Source organism: Papio anubis, chromosome X (genome assembly GCF_008728515.1).
Source record: "Papio anubis isolate 15944 chromosome X, Panubis1.0, whole genome shotgun sequence".
Lineage (NCBI taxonomy): Eukaryota > Metazoa > Chordata > Mammalia > Primates > Cercopithecidae > Papio > Papio anubis.
The window spans coordinates 35,410,988-35,438,074 of NC_044996.1; the positions used below are offsets into that span (position 1 = coordinate 35,410,988).

Below are 27,087 nucleotides of genomic sequence, written 5' to 3' on the forward strand. Positions count from 1 at the left end.
ACATCCATTGAGAAGGATCTAGAAGACGACATTTCTTAGAACGAAATGAATATGACTTTACAGATATACAGCATGACTTTATACATATAAAAGATAAAGAGATGTGACATAGACTGTATACTAGTTATTGAAAATGTGCTTTTTAAAATCAAAAAGCAAAGACCGAATATTTGGCACAGAGTACCTGCCACTGAGCAAGCATGGTCAACATTTGCAAGAATAAGAGGAACTATCAAGTGCACAAGAAATAAAACAGTCATGGGCCAGGCACGGTGGCTCATGCCTGTAATCCCAGCACTTTGGGAGGCCAAGGCAGGCGGATCACGAGGTCAGGAGATCGAGACCATCCTGGCTAACACCGTGAAACCCCATCTCTACTAAAAATACAAAAAATTAGCCAGGCGTGGTGGCAGGTGCCTGTAGTCCCAGCTACTCCGGAGGCTGAGACAGGAAAATCGCTTGAACCTGGGAGGTGGAGGTTGCAGTGAGCTGAGATCCTGCCACTGCACTCCAGCCTGGGCAACAGAGTGAGACTCCCTCTTCAAAACAAAACGAAACAAAAAACACGTCATGGTTTTACCCATGACATTAAAATAAAACAACCAGAGACTTGTCTCTGGTTAGTACAGAATGTGATGTATGTGTGTGTGTATGTGTGTGTGAGACCTACAGTGGAGGAGGGGAGAGAACTAGTCGGCAATGCAGCTTTTCCCCTCCTCCTACCTTCTCTCTCCCTCATTCTTTGGGCTATGGTGGTATTCAACCGCTTTTTTGTTCAGTTCCGCTTTTTTTTCTAACGTATCTCTTGGACCTATTTTTTTTTAAGGCTAGTCAAGTGAGGCAATGGGAGTGGAGAAGAGATAAAGATTGGGCCTCTTTTTTTAAAAAATAAATTTATTGAGAGATTCATTTACCATAAAAATGCCCACATAAATAACCCACAATAGTACAATAGTTTATAGTTTCTTCAAAGACTAGTGAAACCTTCACCAGTTTTAGAACATTTTCATTGCCTTAAGAAGAAACTCCATAAATGTTAGCAATTTCCAGATTCCACAACATAATCTTTGATGTTTATGCTAAATCGTACATTCCTAGAACTTCAATATTCCAGTTATTTTTATTTTATTAACGAACTTTAGAATTTACTCATATCTAGCTATTTATTTTAATGTTTCTATAGCTACTATATCAACTTATTTTATGTCTTTACATCCTGCATTATCATAAAATATTTAAAACAAGTAGTAATTACTGAAAATAAAAAATAGAAAATGAGTAAAACATAGCAATCACTATGATGATCCCAGGTGCTTTTATGTTTTCCATTCTTTTTTTTTTTTTTTTTTTTTAAGCAAAAGTATTGCGAAAAGGAAGACAAGGGAGGGAACTGTCTAAGTAAATGTGGTATTTGGAAATAACCTGCTTTTACTTCCCGAGGACATGCAGTTTATGAAAGTCCTTTGGTTGTATTCCATCATACAGTATAAAGAGGAACTGGTAACACTAGTAAATATGGCTCTACACCAAGGAGAAAAAACAGAGCCTGACAACGTGATACCAGACAATATCATACAGTGTTGCTGCAAAGATAATGATGACATTCGCTACCCTTCGAGAACTCTTCCTGTTTTTTTGTTTCTTATTTGTCAAATCCTGGGTTAAATAAAGGCTGAAGTATTAAATATGAATTCTGGTGGTTATTATTTCCTTTCAGTTACATTGGTCATTTAATGAATTAAATGCTCTGCATGAAAACAAAATATTTAGCACTTCTAAAACCATTGCCTCATTTTAGAAATTTATTTGCAAAATTATGTTAAAATTATTTCAAAGACTCGAACTTGTGTGACTGACATGAACCTATTTTGAGGTTCAATTTAAGAAACATTTTAAGGTCAGAGTCTCCAAATATCTGTTTATGATGTGCATGTGCTCTACCTCCAGATGATGATCAAATCTTGTTGCATGAATTTGTGAACCTGTGAGGGTGTATGTCTAGTACAGTCCATGCTTAATATGCTGGTAACTCACCTTCTGAAATCATTTTTACTATATACAGGTAGCACATCAGGAGGCTTCTGATTTCATACTGATCCAGGCGGTTATACTGGGATACACTACTCCTTGTAGAACTCTGTCGGGTCTATAAGGACAGGATGTTTGTGAAATAGTATCTGTACCACAATTTTCCACAGCCTTTAACTCAGTAACTCTTTTTTTTATCATTAGATCAGTTTGGGAAAATTCTAAACATAAATCTAAATTTTATATCACAACTTGAAGGTGAATGGGCTGAATCTTTCTTTCCTAGTAATAGCTAGTAATATCACTAGAAATTACCTTGGGGTCTTCACAAAGATATAGCCATGAATACTGTGTATGTTTCATTCTCATATGCCATGTGTTTTAGTGGTAAAATTTTAAAATAATCATGGCTATTTAAGGAAAGATAACTTTTACATGGAGTGAAAGCATAAGAAACATCTTAAACTTTTTCATTTGAATCTCTCCTTAGAGTTTATTAAAATCCAACATCAAAATCATACATTAGAAAATCTATCTTAAGAGCTAATAGAAGCCAGGCATGGTAACCCACACCTGTAGACCCAGTGCTTTGGGAAGCTCAGGTGGGAGGATCACTTGAGGCCAGGAGTTTAAGACCAGTCTGGGCAATATAGCAAAACTTGTTTCTACAACAAAAAAAAAAAAAAAAAAAAAAAAACAGCTGGGCTGTGGTGGTGCATGCCTGTAGTCCTAGCTACTCGGGAGGCTGAGTTAGGAAGACTGCTTGAGCCCAGGAGTTCAAGGCTGCAGTGAGCACACTGATCTGTCACTGCATTCCAGCCTGGGTGACTGAGCAAGACCTTATTTCTAAAAAATATAAATAAATAAATAAAATGGGCTAATTATATTATGGTAATTACACTTAGGAGTACCCAGTAATACTTCAAAATTAGCACCTCTACACAGTACTGATGTGTTCCTCTTATTTAATGACTTTTTAAAAAAATCAGAAATTAAGCATGACAAGATCTGACTTATTTGGGGATTTATATGAATAGAACAATAATAATCTCCTTACAAAATTGCAGTTGTTAAAAACTAATACTTTCAGTTGAGCTAAACTGGGGATGCACCATTGACTAAGGTGGAATTTACTAAGAAAGAACTTTTACTTGGAGCAAACAGACCTAGGTTCTGATTGCTTGCCTAGCTACTATGTGACTACTAGCAAGTCATTCAACCTCTCTGACCTTTATTTGCCTTAGCTATGACAGTACCTGTTGTCACAATTTCTAAATGGTGTAAAAGAGAAACATTTGTGAATAAATTACTGTTTACCCAAAGGCTCAAGGAACCAGTGGAAGTATAGTTCACTGGCTCTCAAGGGTAACAATACCCAACCAACAGCATCAACATCATCTGGGAACTTAGAAATACATGTTAGCAGGCCCTATTCCAGATGTATTGAATCTTACCCTGGGGTGAGGCCCAGACATCTATTTTTTTAAGCCCTTCAAGTGATCCTGATGCACACTAAGAGCACCATGATATAGGAGAAAAAGTGCTCATATTAGAAAATCTAGGTTTGAGTATGGTCCTGCCATAGCTGGTTGTTCTAAGTCATAATCCCAGTTTTCATTTGTAAATTGAGAGTTGGAATTTTTTATTTATAGACCCTTCTAATATAATTTTATACGATTCAATGATTTTACATAACATGGCAAAACTTTACTGGTCTAAAATGAGGTCTCTCTGTCTTAAGGCAGTCACATCTCAAACTTTAATGGTAGGCGTGAAACAACTTGATAGAAGAGTTGGGAGGATATATTCTGATTAAGTGATGCTGGGACCCTAAGATTATCAGTTTCGGGACCTATATTTTTTCCTCCAAAATTAATATCATTACTCTATTACAAAAGAATGAAAGACTGCATTAATCCTGCCAGGATGTGCTTTGTTTTAAATAACAAGGCACATTAGATATTTTAAACTTGAATTTCCCCTCACTAAAATAGCGTACTAGGGTTAAAGGAGATATTCAGAGTTGGAACACTTGAGGATGAATGCCTCATTCTCCATAAATAGTTTAAGACACTGAAGTAGCAGCTGCCAGTATAGGAAGATACTGCTAAAATATCTAAGAATTATGGGATGCTTTTTGCAGAGCCAGGATGGACTACAGGAGAGTAGAGATGCTCACATTTATACTATTAAAAAAAAGTTGCAGCCTAATGTGTCACTAGGGTTATCCTATATATTTAAGTTCTTACATTTTCACCAGTGTTGCCCTGATCTGGAAATCCTGTTGCTCCTTCTGGGATGAGGGAACCTCTTGAATCTTCTCTCTTAATTCCATGTCCATTTTGAAAAGACCCATAAGCTGGAAAAAAAAAAAGTCAAGTCCTTGTTGGCAAGAGGAGGAACTGTCAGAAATATTTTTTAAAAATAAGTATTGAACTAATTTAAGTAGAGACATTAATATAGGGAATAGATCTTGGACATCTAAAATGTGAAGTTTATTATATGAAAACACCATAAGAAACCATGTAAAAGTGAAGCAACTTTTCACCTTTCAAAACACTTTAGCATGTACAAAACGACAAGAAATTCCTTGGAAGCCATAAAATAAAGCCACACAATTTAAAAGACAATTTTATAGACAAGGAAACTTGAGCCCAGAGAAGGGAGGTATCTGGCTTAAAATTGGTGACAGATAAAGAAACCAGTATTTTTCTCATTATCCTCTATTTTGTCAGTATGCCAAGCTATGTTCTAAATAAGCTTAAGACAAGGAAACCTTGGCAAATAAATTTGACTGCAAATATGAGTCAGATTTTAATTAAACTTTAGTAGAGATCAAGCTATGTATGGTCTTTATTATGAAATATATCAAAAATACTAAGAAGTAGAGGGTACATTTCTAAACACCCATGCAATGTATCATCTCCAAACGGTTTAATTACCGGTGTCTTTGTCAGTGCTCAGACTCCCTCTATTGGCAGGTGAAGTAAAGCCACATGGAAACTCATCTCTGGATGTCTGTAATGAATATGATACCTGTGTCATTTAAACAAATTCGTATATAGGATAAGAAACCTGAATTAACAGAACAAAATGTTACACTGATTTTAAACAAAGCTCACTGTGAAAGTCTAAATCAGATACTAGTAATTAGTATTTAGGTGACTCTTTAAAAAAAAAAAAAAGCTACTAGCATACTGTTGTAACCATGACCTCTAGCCAAGTGACATAAATTCTAGATAGCCGCAACTGGTACAGTCTTTTTTGTTTTTGTTTTTTGAGACAGGGTGTTGCTGTCTAGTCCAGGCTGGAGTGCAGTGGCGTGATCATAGTTCACTGTAGCCTCAACCTCCTGGGCTCAAGCGACCCTCTCACTTCAGCCTCCAGATTAGCTAGGACTGCAGGCATACACCACCACACCCAGCTAATTTTTGCATTTTTTTTAGAGATGGGGCTTTGCTATGTTGCCTAGATTGGTCTAAAACTCCTGGACTCAAGTGATCCTCCTGCCTCGGCCTCCCAAAGTGCTGGGATTACAGGCATGCACCACGGCGCCCGGCCTGGTAAAGTCTCAACATCATTCAGTTCTCCTCCTTAGAACCAGGGCAACGCTAGAAGAAGGTGTGTGACCAGAAGCCCTAAGGAAACTTGAGCTGCAAAGAGTACAGAGAAGTGAAATATTTCCAAATAATGCTGTCAGATATATGTGGAGGGAGCATAAGCATGAGATACTGTATTTGTAAAGCGAGACCAGCCTGACGTTCAGGTAGGTGTAGTATCCACATTCAGCCAGTTGACATGACTGGGAGTCACGAGCGAGCAAGCCACTAGAAAAGTTTAAAAGCAGCGTCCTCAGGAACGCAGGGCAGGCATGACAAATTGGCTGTAGCATTTCATAGGGGGAATTTGCAGGGGAAGCTGTAAATGATGCAGTTTAGCCTGCTATCCAGCAATATGACATGGCCAGCCAAAGTGCACAGGTGATCTTGGGCCATATAGAACATGGATGGGGGCAGAAGTTAACAGTTCCACTGGGAAGACTATAAAGTGTATAATTTGGACACTGTATTTTAATAGGGTTACTGATAAACTAGAGCACATTCAGAAAAGGGGTGACCAAGAAAGCAAAGGGTTTTGGGGACCGGGCACGGTGGCTCACGCCTATAATTCCAGCACTTTGGGAGGCTGAGGCAGGCAGATCACTTGAGGTCAGGATTTCAAGACCAGCCTGGCCAACATGGTGAAACCCCATCTCTACTAAAAGTACAAAAAAAATTAGCTGGGCATGGTGGCGCATACCTGTAATCCCAGCTACTCAGGAGGCTGAGCAGGAGAATCACTTGAACCCAGGAGGCAGAGATTGCAGTGAGCTGAGATTGTGCCACTGCACTTCAGTCTGGGTGACAGAGTAAGACTGTCTCAAAAAAAAAAAAAAAAAGAAAAAGAAAAAAAAAGTAAAGGATTTGGAATGACAGATTAGTGGAGATATTTAGCTTGGAGAAAAATTTAGAAGGCACATGTGGAAAGGGTACATTTGGAGATGGGAACAGATGTGTTTCATGTGTCTCTAGAAGACAAAAGTAAGACCAGTGGATAGGAAACCTTTTAGGTCTAATGTGAGAAGGAATGTTTAAATTATTGCAATGGCAAAAGGTTGTTTTGCCAAATAGGAGACTGATCACCTCCAAAGTTCCTTCCAATTCTTAAAATTCTAAGGGGAGCAAAAAAAGCACAGACCAATTGTGATAAACTAAGAGTCTCACCAAGAAGTGCTGAAGGAGACTACTAAGGGAAAGGAGAAGCAAAGGAATAAGGAATACAGTTGAGTCCCCAGTGCCTAATATCTTGGAAGTAGAGAATCTTTTGTTCAGTTTAAGTTGAATAAATGTATGAAGCCATACAACAGAAAATGTTTAGAACAAAACACAGGGTTCAAAGGATTTGTAGTGTTCTCTTGGACTTTGTTATCCAAAGTGCAATCCTAGGACCAGAAGCAGTCAAAAGCTTGTTAGAAATGCATGCTCTCAAGTCCCACCCCAAGCCTATTGAATTAGAATCTGTTGGCTGGGCGTGGTGCCTCATGCCTGTAATCCCAGCACTTTGGGAGGCCGTGGTGGGTGGATCGCCTGAGGTCAGGAGTTCCAGACCAGCCTGGCTAACATGGTGAAACCCCATCTCTACTAAATATACAAAAAAATTAGCCAGGCATGGTGGCGGGCACCTGTAGTCCCACCTATTCAGGAGGCTGAGGCAGGAGAATCCCTTGAACCCAGGAGGTGGAGGCTGTAGTGAGCCGAGATCACGCTACTGCACTCCAACCTGGGTGACAGAGCGAGACTCTGTCTTGAAAAAAAAAAAAAAAATCTGTTTTAACAAATTCCCCAGGTGATTCATATGCACATTAAAGTTTGCAAAGCACTGTATTAGGAAAAACAGTGTACATGGAGTAAAAAATGAACTCTTGGCTGGGCACAGTGGCTCATGCCTGTAATCCCAGCACTTCAAGGGGCTGAGGCGGTAGGATTCTTTGAGCTTAGGAGTTTGAGACCAGCCTGGGCTGCACAGTGAGACCTTGTCTCTGCTAAAAATACAAAACATTAGCTGGGCGTGGTGGCGTATGCCTTTAGTCCCAGCTACTCGGGAGGCCAAAGCAGGAGGATCACTTGAGCACAGGAGTTTGAGACTACAGTGAACTATGATTGTGCCACTACACTCCAGCCTGGGTGATAGAGCGAGACTCTGGCTTAAAAAAACAAACCAAAAAAAGTGAACTCTTAAGGTTGAGATCATATAGCATATGACCCTAATTCCAAATGCATTCAATAAAACAGGATAAAACTCCAACAGAAACACGTTACTACTTACAGAATTAGGCATGGCTGCACAAGAATACAAGGTATCTCGACCTGCTAATCGCTGTATATTTTCCAAAAGTAGTCCAACAAAGGGAAGGTACAATTGTGCTATTTTGGCTTGTTGGTTCTGAAAAAATAATTATTGAAAGCTTAATAGGTATATAATATGTATATATTACAAATAAATGGAGTTGGCTTCATATATCAACTTAAAGACTAAAAAGTAGGCTAACATCCATAACAAATTACTGAAGCATGAGTCTATTTATACGAAAACTAATTACCACAGAACTTTGTTGGCATTTGGATTTATCCATGATACAGAGTCAAATTACATCCCTCAAGCATAACTACATGAAGTAAAAGGTTTTTGTAAAAAATAGAAGTTGGTATAGAAAGCAGATGATATTAGTCCTGTTTTTCAGCTCCAGTGAGGATTGAGCTTCATGAGAGCAGGGACAGTGTCTGTCTTGTTCACTGCTTCATCCCCAGTACCTGGGCACATAGCAGATGGTCAATACATATTAGCTGAAGGAATGAATGAGTAAGTGGAAGAAGTGAAAAAATGGTAAGTTACTGTATTCATTCAAGAAACATTTTTTGCTTCCATTAAAGCTATAATTACAATAATACGAACTTGGTCCCCTAAGTCAATTATAAGACTTGGGAGATTGATATATTTGTAAATATGTAAATAAAACTGACCACCAGGACTCTTAATTAATGTGGTACCTCTTATACAAATTTATTTATTGCTTTCCTCAGCTTATGGACATTCCTCGCCAGATACGTATATACACTCAAATCAGAGAAAATAGTAGCTGTGGTGGCACAAGAGTTGCCCTCCATCTTTCACGACTTCAGGTTTTTCTGGAGAATTAGATAAGGCCCTCTAGGGCAAAATGGTCAACATGTAGAATATAGAAGATTACTGGTCTCTTACTATTGTTTAGTTTGCATTTACTATTGAGGTTGAACAATTTTTCATGTGCTAATTGGCCATTTGCACTTCATTTGTGAATTTCAAAAACCCTTCTTAACAGACTTTCTTCCAACATAGTACCCCATCAGTAATAGTCTCTAGCACCAGAAGATTCTGATTTACCAGGTCTGGACTGGTCCAGATGATGCTGATGTGTTTCAGAACCACTAACCTAGTCCAACTTCCTGCTGAAGGCAGGAATGAATGGCCCTTACATGTATCCTTGACAAACAGTTTTTTAAACTTCTTTAAAACTCCAGCCCTTTCATGGGTTCTATTAGAAAGGTCCTTTATCTGAAATACACTCCTCATAAGTTCTACCTCCTAGGTATAGCTCTGCCCTTTGGAGTACAAGAAAAAGTCTACTTCTACTTTTGCATGGCAACCCTTTAAATATGTGAATATAGTTACCACGAATCATCTTAACTCATTCTTTTTTTTTTTATTTTTTATTTTTTGAGACTGAGTCTTACTCTGTCAGCCAGGCTGGAGTGCAGAGGCACAATCTCAGCTCACTGCAACCTCCGCCTCCTGGGTTCAAGAGATTCCCCTGCCTCAGCCTCCCAAGTAGCTGGGATTACAGGTACCCACCATCACGCCTGGCTAATTTTGTATTTTTAGTAGAAACAGGGTTTTACTATGTTGGCCAGGCTGGTCTCGAACTCCCAACCTCAGGTGATCTGCCCTCCTCAGCCTCCCAAAGTGCTGGAATTACAGGAGTGAGCCACCGCGCCCGGCCTTTTAACTCTCATTACTTTCCTTTGTTCCATGGCTTTGGTGTCAAGATTTTTCACTTAGTGATTACCCTTTTTTTTTGGTGGTTTTCTAATTTTTCAGTGTCCCAAGTTGAGATTTAAAAGGCAGTATAGCTAGTGGCTGACAGCACAGATTTTGCAGTTAGAGACATGCACAAAACCCAGTTCTCCCATTACTAGCTACTTGATTACAATCAAGTCACTTAACTATAGTTTTCTCTTTGGTAAAATGGGGGTAATAATAATGATGTCAATTAATGTGAGATATTTAAAATAGTGCTTGGCATATAGTGAGCCCTTAATAAATTTTAGCTGCTATTATTAATATTATGGCTTCTAAATAGGAGTCCATTTTAGTTCTGATAGTGAGTGATCTCTAGGGGAAGAGAAATTACAACTCTCTCAGGGAAGCAGGAACACAGGAAAACATAAAGTCATTGCCAAATATGTTAAAAATTTCGCCTGCACAACAAATAGAATATAACCGAAGAATCTATTAATAGAAGACTAGTTAGATAAATAAAATAAAGTATATCCATATGATAAAATACTATGCAGCTACTTTTTAAAATGCAGTAGATCTAACCTTCAGGCTGTACTGTTAAATGAAAAAAGAAAAATGTATAATGGTTTCTGTTATATTTTATACATATATATCATATAGGCTTGTGCTTGTGTAAAATAGAAGTATAAATAAACTTACAAGAGTAGTTGCTTCTGGAAAGATGAATTGGTGAGTGGAGGTAAGGAATGGGAGACAGGCATTTTGATTTTTGTTTTTCACCATGCATATGGATTACTTTTTCAAAAAAGGTAAAAAGATTTGCCCACAGCCCAACTAGAAGTAGAATCTGCAATTCTCTTAGGTATCAACATTACTTGTAGTGGGTACAAGAACTATACAGGCCCCAGGGTAAATGTTAGATATTGAACATTCTTGTTCTGAAAAGGAAAAATGTCTCATGGTAATTATAACAAGAGACATTGCTGGCTGGGCATGGTGACTCACACTTGTAATCCCAGCACTTTGGGAGGCCAAGGCAGGCGATCACGAGGTCAGGAGATTAAGACCTTCCTGGCCATCATGGTGAAACCCCATCTCTACTAAAAATACAAAAAATTAGCCAGGTGTAGCGGTGCACACCTGTAACCCCAGCTACTCGGGAGGCTGAGGCAGGAGAACTACTGGAACCCGGGAGGCGGAGGCTGCAGTGAGCTGAGATCATGCCACTGCACTCCAGCTTGGGCTACAGAGCGAGACTCCGTCACAAAAAAAAAAGAGAGAGAGAGAGATTGCTAAATAGTTTATGAGTAACACATAACAGGGACCAAAATTTCCTAAGAGCAGGGGCTTAGGAGTGGCAATTGGCTGGAAAGGGTGGGAGTGATTAGGGAGTTGAGTCTTGAAGTAGGCTTTTCATAGGAAACATTCTTTTCTTTTTTTTTTTTTTTTTTTTTTTGGTGTATTACTTTGGGGTCCCTTTAGAGAACTGATGGAAAATATGGGGGCTTAAGGCTCCCTCCAATCCCTCACCTTGGTGTCATCATTAATAGGAAACACGCTCTACTTGGATGTATTTGATAAATGAACTCTTACCCAGGCTGCCTGGAAACTGCACAAAACAGACAAAGGACCTTTTATATCCTCATCCAATAATCTGGAATTGAAGCTTTGGTTAACCAAGCCCATGAAGTAAACAAACTTCTCATGGAGAAAACTCTATCGTCATTTAATGCCTGTATGAAGCCTCTGAACAAAGAGGAAAGAGCTTCAGAAGTCACTGAAGGAGTAGTAAGGCTTGGCATTTCAATCTTTCCTATAGTTTAAAACCTCAAACGCTCAGAGTGTCTAACTTATTTACAGGTAACAATACCTGCGTGTGTATACATACAGCTCTAAGAATTTAAAAAGTAAGTTAAAAGTGTCCAAATTTGTGATGTAAAATATTTAATTCCGCCTCTAGGTGGTGAGAATCCCACTGGCAAAATCCAGTTTTCTTTCACTTTCATGTGAAGAGGCAGTGGAGAAACATACAACTTTCTGCTTCAGAGAGGGGAAGTTCATTTTGTACTTTTCCAGTGAATCATTTAAAATCATGGCTACAGACATTTTCCTCCACATGGCATAAGATCCTTTTCCCCACTCCTAGGCGTAAGCAAGTAGTTAGCCAGAACTCAGCGATAATGCATTTTTAAAGGCTTGACCAAGCTTGATTGGACTGGAGGACTTTTAAGATATATTTTTATTTGGATATATCATACCAGCTAATTTGTGTGAAGTCAATATCAACATTCACAAAAAGTGAAAATGGCATATAACTGAGTCAACTACACTAAGTAGAGGTATGTTATAATGTGTCAAAAACAAAGCAAACTGCAGTAAGCAATGAATTACATCTTAAAGCTAAGAAGTTTAAATCTACTTTAGGATACAATCACATAAAGAAAACTAGCAAGATTTACATGTATGAAAATCACTGTAATTAAAGGAATATGAGTAGATGTCACTGGCAGGCATTTTCTGTTTAAAAAGGACAAATGGGAATACTGTAGAAAAAGAATAAAAGCTCCAAGTCAGCCTTCCAAAATGACTATGATGATAAATGACATCATAATTTTATTTATATTGGAATGTAAAAAGAAAAGGATAAATTATTTATTATGAAACAATATTATGTTTCCTAGAGTGAGTTATGATACCGTGGAAGTAAATTAGAGTCTTCTAAATCCATACAGTTTGCACTCTACTTTTCCAAGCCAACAGGATTTAATATCAGTAAGATTTCAATATATATGTTAAAAGTACAGTAAATAGGCCAGGCATGGTGGCTCACGCCTGTAATCCAGCACTTTGGGAGGCTGACTGGGGCGGATCATGAGGTCAGGAAATGAGGACCATCCTGGCCAACATAGTGAAACCCCATCTCTACTAAAAATACAAAAATTAGCCAGGCATGGCGGCGTGCACCTGTAGTCCCAGCTACTTAGGAGGCTGAGGCAGGAGAATTGCTTAAACCTGGGAGGCAGAGGTTGCAGTGAGCCGAGATCATACCACTGCACTCCAGCCTGGGGGACAGAGCGAGACTCCGTCTCAAAAAAAAAAAAAAAAAAAAAAAAATTAGTGCAGTAAATAGAAACTGCAGCTGTGACCGTTACTCATAGAAAACAGTGTAATGTATGTAAAATTTACAGCCACACCCACAGCTATTTATAGTAACACCATCACATTAACATTTTTTTCAGTAAGAAGAAAACTTATTACATATTTTACATGATACATATTTAAAGATATATTAAAGCATATATTTTATAGAATAATTTTTAAACATTCTTAGTTGATATAATAATCATGAAGCAGTTATGTTATTCTTTAAGTATGATTTGAGAAAATAGTGTATTTCTTTAATAGTTAACTAAACTATATATATATATATATATATATATATATATATATTTTTTTTTTTTTTTTTTTGAGACAGAGTTTCACTCTTGTCACCCAGGCTGGAGTGCAGTGGCACGATCTCAGCTCACTGCAACCTCCGCCTCCTGCCTCCCCAGTTCAAGTGCTTCTCCTGCCTCAGCCTCCCAAGTAACTAAGACTACAGGTGTGTGCCACCACGCCCAGCAAATTTTTGTATTTTTAGTAGAGATGAGGTTTCACCATGTTACCCAGGCTGGTCTCAAACTCCTGGCCTCAAGCGATCCACCCACCTCAGCCTCCCAAAGTGCTGGGATTACAGGCGTGAGCCACGCTCCCAGTCCTAAATGGTATTTTTAAAAACCTAACGATTTGAGGCTGGGCACAAGAATCGCTTGAACCTGGGAGGCAGAGGTTGCAGTGAGCCGAGATCATCCCACTGCACTCCAGCCTGGGTGACAGAGTGAGACTCTGTCTCCCCCCCAAAAAAAAAAAACCTTGTGATTTGAAGCAAAAATAAATTTTCCTCAATGCTTATATAATGTTCCTTGCTAAAAAGCTTCATCTTCTATAAAAAATCATAGTAGAACTTTACCAGTGTGATACTGATGACTGCATGGATATCCTTACCTTGTGCTGGTATCTTGTGTCAAATGCATGTTTTATCAAAAGATTCTTTATGACAGAGATAGCTGTATATCTGATCTCATAATTGTCCTGAAGAGCAATGGAAGTTTCCCTCAGAAGTAGACCAACCAAGAAGTGATGCTTGCAATACTCATCTGATAAACTGTATTCAAGATTTGAATCTGCAGTACAATGAAATTTAAAACCCATTTATGAAAATATTCAAAAAATGATTATAATTAAAATACTGTATTATTTAATAATATGTGATCATGCTAGCAAGAGCTATAATTTTTATTATTAATGATTCTGAGCAGTTCTTTTATCATCTAGAATAAGCATGCAAAATTTACAAGACAGGAGCACTCATATTTTGGGCTAGACGATAACTTTAATGATCATTTCAGTCAGGAAGAAAGTCCCTAGATTTTTTTTTTCCCCTGCATTCTTTTGAACTCATAGAAATCTTATGATAGAACCTACAATAAGATAATTATATATTTTGCAACGTTTTAACAGATTTCTTTATAGCTGAAGAGATTTTGTCACAACTATACATTTGAAAAATTCTATACAATAATGCTTGACTTACTTATCCGTTTATACTTATAAAGTGGGAAAAGACAAACTAAACAACTGAATAGTCTGACAGTATTGACTGTTTCAGTAAATATTATATATTGGGCTGAAAATATACATGGGACATAAGAACAATAAGGAAAACAGTCTCATTCCATTCCAATCCATCATCACTCAAAAACAAATAATTTATATCAGAAAATAATCACTTCGAACTATGTCTTTCCCTTCTTTTAAGATCCTCAGTCTATTTTATTTATTTATTTATTTGAGATGGAGTCTCACTCTGTTGCCCAGGCTGGAGCTCAGTGGCACAATCTCAGCTCACTGCAACCTCTGCCTCCCGGGTTCAAGCAATTCTCCTGCCTCAGCCTCTGAAGTAGCTGTGACTATAGATGAGCACCACCACGCCCAACTAATTTTTTTTTGTATTTTTAGTAGGGACGGGGTTTCACCATGTTGGCCAGAATGGTCTCGAACTCCTGAGCTCAGGTGATCTCTCTGCCTTGGCCTCCTGAAGTGCTGGGATTACAGGAATGAGCCACTGTGCCTGGCCTAGATCCTCAGTCTATTTTAAATCTCAGATGTTAATATCATGGTTGGGACTTGCTTTATAAGTACTTATAGGGGATTGTGATCAGGTTTAGTAATTTGTTTGTTTGTTTGTGACAGTCTATCTCTGTCACCCAGGCTGGAGTGCAGTGGCGCGATCTCGGTTCACTGCAACCTCTGCCTCCCAGGTTTAAGCAATTCTTCTGCCTCAGCCTCCTGAGTAGTTGGGACTACAGGCATGTGCCACCATGCCCGGCTAATTTTTTGTATTTTTAGTAGAGACGAGGTTTCACCATATTGGCCAGGCTGGTCTCTAACTCCTGACCTTGTGATCCACCCGCCTTGGCCTCCCAAAGTGCTGGGATTACAGACATTTGCCACCGCGCCCAGCCAAGTTTAGTAATTTCTATGGAAGATTTCTACTATCTTTATTTCCTCTCCAGTACTATTTAATTAGATAGGCCATGAAGCCGAAGAATATGTTTTCTATTTCTCTTTTGGCCTGTTCAGCACTTAATATAATGCTTTATATTCAGCTGGGACTTAATAAATGCTGCAAGTAGTCCAATTTAATCCTAAATCCTGATGATCTGTCCACGCCTTCTTTTTCCTGACTTCCTCATAGTTATAAATAAATATTGGGTGAAGTATATGAGCTACACATGCTCAGAATCAAGTAAGGGGGTAGTTGAATAGAAGTACTATGGTTTAAAAGTATTTTTTCTCCATTTTCACTGGCTATAATTCCATCACTAAAACCACCACTCAGCAAATACTTCTACACAGACCAAGGCAGATTATTTTCTTCCTGCATTGGTCATGCTTTTTTGTGAATCCCTATCACCTTCTACGCGTAAGGGCCAGGACTAACAAAGGTGGCTTTATGTGAGTAGATTTTACAAATGGTAATCAATTTGTTACTTTGGTGATTTGAATAAATCCAATCAGGTGGTTTCATCTACACCTGCAGAATTGTGGCCAAGATATCATTAAACAGCATCTAAGAGACAGAGGCAAGCCTGACAGAGGTCACACACACACACACACATACACACATCACACACACACACACACACACACACACAAGTAACTTCCAGTTCCCCATTCATGGCCTCTATGCTGGCTTGCAGCAGGAACTTGTGTTTTGAAGGAAGATGTTTTAAAGTTGATTTCTCTAGCAACACTCAATTTTATTTTAAAACTAAACAAACACACTGCCTCCTAGATTTTCTGGGTACTTGGCTAGGGAGGATTTGAAAAGCAAACAAAGCCCCCATCCATCTTAGCAATTCATCAAATCAATTGTTTTCTAAAACAGCAAGCTAATTTAGAGTGAACCGAGTTAAACCTACCTACTGAAGTCAAACGGTCCACCGCAAATGAAAAAAAATCTAATTAATATATGAAAAGAAAAGGGACAAATAAAAAACATAGTAACATAAGAATAGTGCTATACAACAAAGCATTCAATAAAACTAGCAATGGAGATAACTGAAGGCATTTCATAAATTTAGCACAAACATGTTACTGTTTTACTCTACCTTTACATTTTTTGATGCTTTGAGGAGAAATGCATTTACATGTCTTTTTCTTAATTTAGTCTTATACAAGTTCCCAAACACTACTACAGAAAGTAATTTCACTAGTATCTGACATCTGTGTTTAAGAAGCAATCTATTAACACACCTGATTTCTTCACACTATGAATATTATTACTGATATTATGAAGGAAATGCAGAAAAACATTAAAGGACTTCAGATAGTAACAATTCTGAATTTACCTTCAAGTTGACTGGTTCAACTAGAAAACATTATACTACACTAGCGCTAGCAAAACATGGAAAAAAACAAACTCAAATGATGGAAAATGCAAATACATGCCTTGAACCCGCTGCAGTTTAGGTTTTGCAAATGCCATTGGCAAGTTCAGAGGAATGTAATGTTCGTGATTGCAAATTGTTTGCAGAAATTCAAACTTGTATTCAGCCAGAACCTAAATGGAAAGAAATGATACATTAGCTCATATTTAGTAGGCATTTGCTATTTTAAGAATTTAATACAGCGCATTATTTTTCACAACAGAAGTGCTTAGTATTCTAAGCATACCTTGAGATGCGACCTGTGCAGGAAAGAGTTAACATAGCAGGTCCAAGACTGCTATCCTTTAAAAGGCCTGCTTGTTGGCTGGCATCTAAAAAATGAAATTTTGAAACGTTCCCTACATGATAAGTTGTGCCTTCTGTGTCAGCCTGCTTAGACTGTTTGTACAAACAATGTGATTTATAGTGAACACCTGCTTTGCTTTCCTTTCTGAGAGTCTGGAATTTTGACCAGCCTCCAACACATAATCAGCCCTCAATAAAACCCCTCAACTCTGAGTTTTAAACAGGCCTTCCTTGAACAGGAATATTGCACACTTACAAGTGCATTTTCACTGCTAGAAGGAGGCTGTGCTCTGTGAGACCCTTCACAGGAGGGAAAGAGTTCAGAAAGGCTGCGTGTGGATTGCTACCCACCCCATTTGATGTCTTTTCCTTTCCCGATTCAGCTGAGTATCCTCATCATATCATGCTCATGAATCTTAGCCATCAATACAGCTATATGTTGAGTCTGTGAATCCTTAGAATGAGCTATTGAATATATGGGAGGTCCTGGGGACCCCAGAACACAGTCCAGTATTCCTTGCTTTTAAGTATGTCTATACTCCAAGTACCTAAATAAAAACAGCAGTTCCTAATCCCCTAGAAGAGAATAAATGTCACTTTTGGTCTTATGCTCAGATGTCTGACATCCACTACGATCATGTCCTCATAACTTACCTTAGGATCTTTGGGACTGAATCCAGATATATAGTCATTTATTAAATTGAAAATAAATCCTCTATCCATTAGTGTCAAACAGCGCTGTAGGAACCAAAACAAAACTAAGGGTTAGTTACACAATTCTAAAAGTCTAAATTTAAAAAATGTAAAGTTTTAAAAATTCAAAATTGGTTCCACACAAAAAGAAAGACATTTTTGTTTTTATAGATAACTGTCTGAGCTTCAGGTGACCTTAAAGAAAAAGATAAAGGGCAAGTGGCATCACTGGAATCGGGACTGAAGGGCCTCAATTATACAGTTTTCAGAATAAGATGTATATATAGCCACACACACAAATACACATTTATCTATACATATACACACATACATACACAAACACACATACATATCTGTAATCTATTCAGCTACACTTCCTCATTTTGGTCAACTCCCAAAGCCCAAGTGAGTTGACCTCATTTTGGTCAACTCCCACTTCCGAAGGGAAGTGTAAGGTAGTCTGTTAGCTGATGAAAGTGAGACTTGCCTATGTAAATATTAATAATTCAGACCAAAAGGGTTTTTGTGTTCAGTGAAGTCAAGGCGTAAAACCTCCCTTCTCTGTGACAGCCCTAAGTTATTCATATTTGCCTGCTGTCATTCTCCTAGTTAAGGCTCTCACTACCTTGCAACTGAAAAACTGTAGTTAACCTCCTCAGTCTTCATGTCTCTCATGTCTCCCATGTCTCCATCCATCTGCTTCCAGATTAACCTCTAAGTCCCAGCCCTAATCGTGTCATTTTCCTGCCCCAAAGCTTCCAATAGTTCCCTATCGTCTCTAATATAATTTCAGACTCCTTAGCTTGGCATTCAAGAACACTCACAATCTTGTCCCAACTTACTTGTCCAGCTTCATTTGCCAACAGATCTCATTGACTTCCTTTGACTCTGTCTCAAAACATAAAAAAAAAAAAAAAAAAAACAGAGAGAAAGAGAGACAGGCAGAGTCTTGCTCTGTCACTCAGGCTGGAGTGTAGTAGCACAGACATAGTGCACTACAGCCTCAAACAATCCTCCTGCCTCAGTCTCCCAAGTAGCTGGGACTAAGGCGGGCACCAGCATGCTCAGCCATCATTCACTTATTATCCCCTCGAGATGCACTGTGTATTCCCACCTCTAGGTCTTTGACTCATGCCACACCTAGCAAGTCTATCGCTACTTCTATCTGATCTTGTTCATTCTTTAAGGTTCTCATGAAATCCCATCTTCCTTAACTACATTGGTCCATGGATCCCTTCAAACACTTTATTCAGTATTAGCTTGTATTTTACTATTTTCCTGTCATCTCACCTAGATTGGACAATAAGAATGATCTTTTCCTTTATATCCTTCATAGTGCCTACAATATTTCTGTGAAATCCAAATAATTCAATATTTGATTAACCAGCTACCTGCGTCTTGCATCTCATACTCTCCTTTCCACTTCTGCTGCCACTGCCCAGGGTCAGACCCTCATCACCTGTCATCTGGATTACTGAGTTAGGCTCATATTTATTTATTCCAGCATCCAACAAACATTTAGAGGATCTACTATGTTTGAGACAATGTATTACATTCTAGAGAAATACAAAGTGGAATAAGGCATGGTCCATAATCATGTCTAATAGTGAAGACAATCACATAATGAAAACATAGTGTACAATAAGAAGTGCCATAGAACTATGTAAAAGACAGATGAACAACAGAAGGGGTGATCAACACTGCATGGAAAGGCCAGGGAAGAGCTGAGCCTAAAAGATAAGTGGATTGTGCCAGGCAGACAATTGGTTTTCTAATCAGTTGCCCTGACTCGGCTCGGGTCTCTTCCTCACTTCATCTATCATAACAGCAAGAAAAGTATCCTCTGAAGTATTTGGTGTTGCTCCATTGCATATGAATCAAAGTCCAAATTCCTTAACCTGACATTTAAGGCCTTCTGTTATTGGCACCAGATGGCCTTTTCAGCTCTTTCTTCATACTTCCTAAACTCATCACACAATGAGTCTTCACTCATCCCTAAATAATTTTTGAACATGTAAATTTCATCTTTGCTCAGGGACCCTCTAACTGCAACATGCTGAACTCTTGTCCTGGGGAACTCCACACTATGCTACTTGTTTCATGCTGCCTGGTCATAATCTCTCTCTCCCTTTCTAGTTTTTCTATAGTATTTTGTCTGTATTTCTGGTGTTACTGTTACCACCTTTATCTTGCATATATATTCAAATTTGACCACTAACACGGCCTCTCACATCTTTGAATTGCCACACAGAAGACAAGCCAATGGGCCAGGCGCAGTGGCTCACGCCTGTAATTCCAGCACTTTGGGAGGCTGAGGTGGGCGGATCACGAGGTCAGGAGGTCGAGACCATCCTGGCTAACACGGTGAAACCCTATCTCTACTAAAAATTACAAAAAATTAGCTGGGCATGGTGGCGGGCACCAGTAGTCCCAGCTACTCGGGAGGCTGAGGCAGGAGAATGGTGTGATCCCGGGAGGCGGAGCTTGAAGTGAGCTGAGATCATGCCACTGCACTCCAGCCTGGGCGACAGAGCAAGACTCAGTCTCAAAAAAAAAAAAAAAAAGACAAGCCAATGTTTGCTGACTTGAATTAAGTAAATGCTGCTACTAAACCAAAACTGTTCTGTTCCCTTTACATAGTAAACTTCAAGTTTAAACTCCATGGAAGAAGCTAATGTTCTACATTTCAGAAAGTATGTGCTCCCATTTAAATAAGCATTTAAACTATGTTTAAAAACACTGTGTGCAACAAGCAACACTTGTCTTCTGACTAGGCCACCTGTATGTGTCCTCTGATTTAATCAATTCGTCATTTCAATGGGGGATGGGGACAAATTTGCTGTGATCAGTTAAGCTAAAAGATATGGCTTTTATCCAAAAGAGGCAATAACAAGTGTTGGTGAGGATGTGGAGAAAAGGGAACCTTCCTACCCTATTGGTGGGAATGTAAATTAGTACAACCACTATCAAGAACAGATTTGTTTGTATTTCTGGTATGACTGTTGTCACCTTTATCTTGTATATATAGTTAAATTTCACTACTAAGATAGCTTCTCACATCTTTTCTTGTTTTGTTTTGAGACGGAGTCTCACTCTATTGCCCAGGCTGGAGTGCAGTGGTGTGATCTCGGCTCACTGCACCCTCTACCTCCCAGGTTCAAGGGATTCTCCTGCCTCAGCCTCCTAAGTAGCTAGTGGCGCCTGCCACCACACCCAGCTAATTTTTGTATTTTTGGTAGAGACGGGGTTTCACCATGTTGGCCAGGCTGGTCTCGAACCCCTGACCTCATGTGATCCGCCCACCTCAGCCTCCCAAAGTGCTGGGATTACAGGTGTGAACTACTGTGCCCGGCCGGCCTCTCACATTTTTGAATCGCCACATAGAACACAAGCCAATGCCAATGTCTTCTATGGAGGTTTCTCAAATAACTGAAAATACAGCTACCATACGATCCAACATTCTACTCTTAGGTATATACCCAAAAGGAAGAAAATCAGTAGATCAAAGAGATATCTGCACTCCCATGTTTGTTGCAGCACTGTTCACAATAGCCAACGTTTGTAAGCAACCTAAGTTTTCCAGTAGTCTTATGAAGACCTAGCTGAGTCTCTAGAAGGTGCTTAATTTTTTTCTTGGGCTTCCTGTCAATGAAGAGGAGTTCCTTACCACATTTCAGCTGCCTTTAACTCACCTTCAGGAAGCTAGCCAAACTATAGTTCACATTTCTGGACTCTTCGGGAATCTCCGCATACCGAATAGTCACATGGGGAATTATTGCAAGAAGCAGTGAATGTAAGACATGATGATATGTCTCGGGAAATCTCTGGCCTCGGGGAAGCTGAAATGAAATAGGCACAGAAAAAAGTCAGACTTCCGAAAGGTCTAAGTTGCCATTTTTACTTTCAAACACATTCTACAAATAAATATATCTTAAAACTGATGTACAATTGTTCTCCCAACCTAAAAATGACATCACTAGTTCAAGATGTACTTGACTCTCTATAATTACAGGAACTCTCTGGATCTCTAATAATCTACCTGACTGAGGTTATCAGCAAGAATGGGTTGTTCTGCCCCAACTTTGGAATATCATGCTTCTGAGTTACAGACAAATCCCAGTTTTCATTCCACTTTTTTCCTGACACACAAAGTATGCATGCACTTCAATTTCAGTAAACGTATTATATAAATTCTGATAAAAAATAATTAAGTATAAGGTAAATATTTTGTACTTCACAAGTCTTAGCTTTATGATTCCTATGAATAAGAAAAATTGTTTTACCTTTCAAACAATTAAAAATTACAACAAATTGCATACATCACATTCCGGGATCATATCTAGTGCATAAAGTGTTTGTAACACTGCACGTGCATTGGCAAATGCTATGTCTGATTTAACCCAATGAGTCTTCTCAAGAGACATTTTTAAGCCATAAGACAAAGGCAAAGATTCAAAGGTAATGAGTTGTACATGGCAAATGATTATAGGAAAGAATCTATGTGGAAAAGTCTCTGCAGATTAGATGGTGAGAACATATCAACTGCAAGACCTCAGATTTACGCAATACATCCATTGTTTTTGTAAGCAACATTGAAAAAGCTAAGCACTCAGAGCCTTTAAATATAAAACAGGATTTGCATGGCATGGCTATCTGAGAGTAAGATTAGCTTTTTTTGTCTACATCAAATATTACTCTTATATATACAATTATCATTTGCCAACTGAAAGTTATTCTTTACCTTAATTTACTTACCTTAATCTTATTCTCTTCCAACAAGTATGTGGCCATCGACTTTGCAATTATTTCAAAGAAAAACCATGAGTACTAAAAAAAAAAAAAAAAAAAAAATCTTTAACTGTTACCAAATCTTTGAAGCTTAGCAAAGTTTGACAAATCAATATGGGTCTTGTCTTTGAATTTTACTAACATTTTCAAGTGATCCCAAGTCACTATCAAAGTCTCACAGAATATCTGCAAATGGTTTTAGCAAAAAGGTACTATTGTACTTCAGGGTTGACTGGTAATATACAAAGGAAGGATGGGAACCTTTGTCCCACTGGGGAGTATTTTATCCCCACCATTGTTTCTAATTGCCCACACGTGGTATTAAGGGCAAACTAACTTCTAGTTTATCTTGTTACCGCTTTTAAATGCTCAATGAATCTTATTACCACCTGCACCTAGCTTGGGCTCCAACCCTGCCCTTGATGTGACATTTGTGCAGCCTAAGTAGCCTAGATGTTTGCCTACGTCATATAATTTGAAGAGTAGAGAGAAGCCTCAATCAGATATACTCCAAGATACTCGAAATTCTACCATTAATAAAAGAAGTAATAAAAATAATGACAATAATAACAGCTATAATTTCTTGAGTGCCTACGATGTGCCAGGAACCATGTGTTGAATGCTTTACTTATATTTTAGCAATGAGGATTTGGAGGCTCAGAAATGCTAAATAACTGGCCCCAGGTCACAAAACTATTTTGTGACGGATACAGGATTCTAACTCAGGTCTATCTGATCCAAAAATCTTTCTTTTACACATTTAAATGAGGGCAGGGGGTGGGTAGCTGGGGTGAAGAAGGTTCTGTAGAGAACTTCAGGAAAAGGATGCATGGGCAAAGTGGTGGGGAGAGGACGGGTCACATGTGAAACTGATGAAAGACTAGAAGCGAAACGGGAGGGTATCAAAAAAAAGTGTGTCTATGGCTGCTTTCGTTCCTTGTTGTGTCCTGTGTTCGCACCTTTAGCAATTTGTTTATTGATAAAAAATCTGCAGACTGTTTCAATATAGCTATCATCGTAGTAGCCAGGGTTTCATGTATCAGCTGGGCCTGAGGAGCACTCGGTTTTTCAGGTCGGAAGCTATACTACAAATAAACAAACAAAAAAATGAACTGTAAGACAAAACTGTCACATAAAACAAATTGCTCAGAAAGAAACTTTACTCCACAAACCTTTATGAATGATCTTAAATAACTATCCAAGCCTTCTTCGTGGCACTTTGATACAATATGTAAGAGAACCCTGAAATGACATTCACAAGAGTCAGCATGTCATACTATAATGAATTACCATATTTTGATTCTTAAGATTGTCATGTGTAGCCCCCAAAACATCTAACACTGCCTAAATAATTAAAAGTGAGATGACTGCATTAAATATAATGGTGATAGTTTAGGTGTATGAAAGATTTCAGCATCTATCATGCTCAGGTCTTATAAAATATATTTCCTAGTTCAAAAGAAGGATATTTAATTTGACAACCCAGATGTGACGTCTGTTTCTAAATCTCTGTATGTGCCTGAAGCATGGTGGTAGCTACTATGCAGTAAAAGACTTCAAATTAGATAAATATGGAGATACCCTCTAGTGAGAATAAAAGGAAGAGAATAGAAAGACACAATGAAGGCCGGGCGCGGTGGCTCATGCTTGTAATCCCAGCACTTTGGGTGGCCAAGGCGGGTGGATCATGAGGTCAGGAGTTTGAGATCAGCCTGGCCAACACAGTGAAACCTCGCCTCTACTAAAAATACAAAAATTAGCTGGGTGTGGTGGCGGGCACCTGTAATCCCAGGTACTTGGGAGGCTGAGGTAGGAGAATCGCTTGAATCCGGGAGGCAGAGGTGGCAGTGAGCCAAGATTGCACCACAGCACTCCAGCCTGAGTGACAGAGCGAGACTCCACCTAAAAAAAAAAAAAAAAAAAAAAAAAAGGAGAGAGAGAGAGAGAGAGAGAGACAGACAGACAGAAAGAAAGACAGAAAGAAAGAAAAGAAAAGAAAGAAAGAAAGAAAAAGAAAGAAAGGAAAGAAAGAAAGAAAAGAAAGAAAGAAAGAAAGAAAGAGAGAGAAAGGCAATGAAAAGCATGTCAACAGACAGGGGGAAAAAGGGAGAGCTGGGGCAGGTGTAATGATATGAACTATAATTGGGGTAAGAGACTAGCAGTGTCCTCAAAGTTCAGCACATATAAGAAGCACGTGGTGGGTCCTTTGACTCCATTGCTCAGCCCTTCTCCCAGAGTTTCTCATTTTGTAGGTCTGGAGTGAAGCTCAATGATTAACAATTTTACTAAATTCCCAGGTGATACTGATGCTACTGGTATGGGAACCATGTTTTGAAAACCACTGGCCTAAAGTTTCTTCCATTTTCAACCACACTATCCCCAACAGCAGCAATGCATGCAAACGGTGTGTGGCTGTGGTGTGAGGTCTGGTGGAAGAGGTTGTGGCAACAGCAGAGGCAGCAAAGCAAGAAACTTCCAGCACTCAGCCCACAATTTAAGTATCCTGTTTTGATTTGAAAATTCAGGTGCATTGTGCATTCTACTCTACAATACATCCTTGTTTGTTTTCATATAAAAATAATACTTCCTTATTCTTTCAAGTAAAAATTGATGGCTTAGGGCCACATTCTGTTAAATATACATCCCTAGTCACCTGTGTCTATTTAAATTGATTAAAATTAAAATTAAACACAATTAAAAATTCGGTTCCTGCAGGGCGCAGTGGCTCACACCTGTAATCCCAGCACTTTGGGAGGCCGAGGCGGGTGGATCGCCTGAGATCAGGAGTTTGAGACCAGCCTGGCCAACACGGTGAAACCCCCATCTCTACTAAAAATACAAAATTAGCCAGGCATGGTGGCAGGTGCCTGTAATTCCAGCTACTCGGGAAGCTGAGGCAGAAGAATCGCTTGAACCCAGGAGGCAAAGGCTGCAGTGAGCCGAGATTGCTCCATTGTACTACAGCTGGGGCAACAAGAGCGAAATTCCATCTCAAAAAAAAAAAAAATTCTGTTCCTCAGCTGAACCAGCCCCAGCTGAAGTGCTCAATAGCCACATGTGGCTGGTGGCTGCTATACTGAACAACACAAGTGTAGAACATTTACATAATTGGAGAAAGTTCAATTGGAACTTAGATATTTATCTTTTTAAATACATAAAGCAAATATTAATGAACATGAAAGGAGAAATATATTGCAATATAAAAATAGAGGACTTCAATATCCCACTTTCAACAATGGACAGATCAACCAGACAGAAAAGTAATAAGGAAATACTGGACTTGAACTACACTTAGACCAAATAGACCTAACAGACATATACAGAACATTCCATCCAACAGCAACAGAATATCCATTCTTTTCATGAACACACAGAATCGTCTCTAGGCTAGACCATATATATTAGGCCACACACCAAGCGTTAAGAATTTTAAGAAGACTGAAATCATATTAAATGTTGTTTCCAACCACAATGGAATGAAACTAGAAATCAATCACAGGAGAAACCGTGGAAAATTCAAAATAGGTGGAAATTAAACATGTTCCTGAGTCAAAAAAGAAAAGGGAAAATGTATATCTTGAGACAAATGACAATGAAAACACAACATACCAAAACCTATGGAATGCAGCAACAGCAGTTCTAAGAGGGAAGTTTCTAGTAATGAATACCTCTATTAAAAGATAAGAAAGATTTCAAACAGCATCTTGGTATTATAACACCGAAACTCACATGGTGCAGTTGATAGGAACGTCATCTTCATGAGTCATATTTGTGAGAACTCGGAAGAGTTGCATAAGAATTACAGGCAGAAACTGTATCATGACTTGGATCTCCATGGCATGCAAACACTAAAATTAAGTCATTATTAGTTATGAAAACAAACAGAAATATGATAAAATTTGCACATGTGAAACAACAAAAAAATTAAGTAATGAGAAATACATTGACTAGTGTATAAGTTCAATTAAAAGTGAGCTTTCCATGGGCTAGGGGGCTTTTTGTTAATTAATCCACACCTCTATTTGGCACTCAGATTTTATTTCATGTTAAATACTAAAGGTAATAAGTATAATTTGGATAAACAGTTTTTGGAAAATTGACAACTGACTCCTGGTAAACCAACACTCAATTGCCTGGGGCAGTGGGGGGGGACAGACATGTTTGGAGATGATACTAGAGATGCATCTACTAACCCCCAGGCATTCTGTATCTTTTGCAGGGGAAGGTGGGCATCAGTTAATCTGGTGACAAGTTAAGTGGAATTCAATAAAGAGTGGTTCTATATGTAATTGGCTGTACACCATTACCACTACAAAACGGAAGCACTTTTGCAGTCTAAGAATCTTATAATACATTTCCTTCAAAGTGCTAACACTCTGTCTCCAATGATAAGTGCGCTACGAACATCAAAAAGAAGAAATGTGATCATATATACAGAGAAATTATACAAATAGTGAAAGTTGTTCAATTTCTTTCTTCTTTCTTCCCTTCTCTCCACATTCACTCACTCAACCAGTCAACCAAAAAAAGGAAACAAACCTCGCTGAGCATCTTTCTATATCAATTCAATGTGTAGTGCTAGGTGAAATAGAGAGGTGGATAAATCAAGTCTCTGTACTTAAAAAACTCATAAGTTCTCTTTCCC

The 27,087-nt window shown here is 38.6% G+C and overlaps 1 protein-coding gene across 5 annotated transcripts in view; it reads right to left on the minus strand.

The window, feature by feature from the left end:
• Positions 1-27,087, minus strand: part of DOCK11 (dedicator of cytokinesis 11) — a 189,428-nt gene that overhangs the window by 53,139 nt on the left and 109,202 nt on the right. For 4 of the 5 annotated variants that reach the window (XM_021932583.2, XM_021932581.2, XM_021932584.2 and 1 more), the window contains 13 exons: positions 26,172-26,290; positions 23,615-23,684; positions 23,402-23,527; positions 22,410-22,481; positions 21,347-21,493; positions 17,616-17,699; positions 16,678-16,789; positions 16,149-16,187; positions 13,669-13,847; positions 7,894-8,010; positions 4,971-5,046; positions 4,278-4,387; positions 2,035-2,146 (listed from right to left, as the gene is read on the minus strand). In XM_021932583.2, the coding sequence (XP_021788275.1) occupies positions 2,035-2,146; positions 4,278-4,387; positions 4,971-5,046; positions 7,894-8,010; positions 13,669-13,847; positions 16,149-16,187; positions 16,678-16,789; positions 17,616-17,699; positions 21,347-21,493; positions 22,410-22,481; positions 23,402-23,527; positions 23,615-23,684; positions 26,172-26,290 (1,363 nt within the window). The remainder of the gene's footprint in view (positions 1-2,034; positions 2,147-4,277; positions 4,388-4,970; positions 5,047-7,893; positions 8,011-13,668; positions 13,848-16,148; positions 16,188-16,677; positions 16,790-17,615; positions 17,700-21,346; positions 21,494-22,409; positions 22,482-23,401; positions 23,528-23,614; positions 23,685-26,171; positions 26,291-27,087) is intronic. The other variant, XM_021932582.2, reaches the window with a different exon arrangement.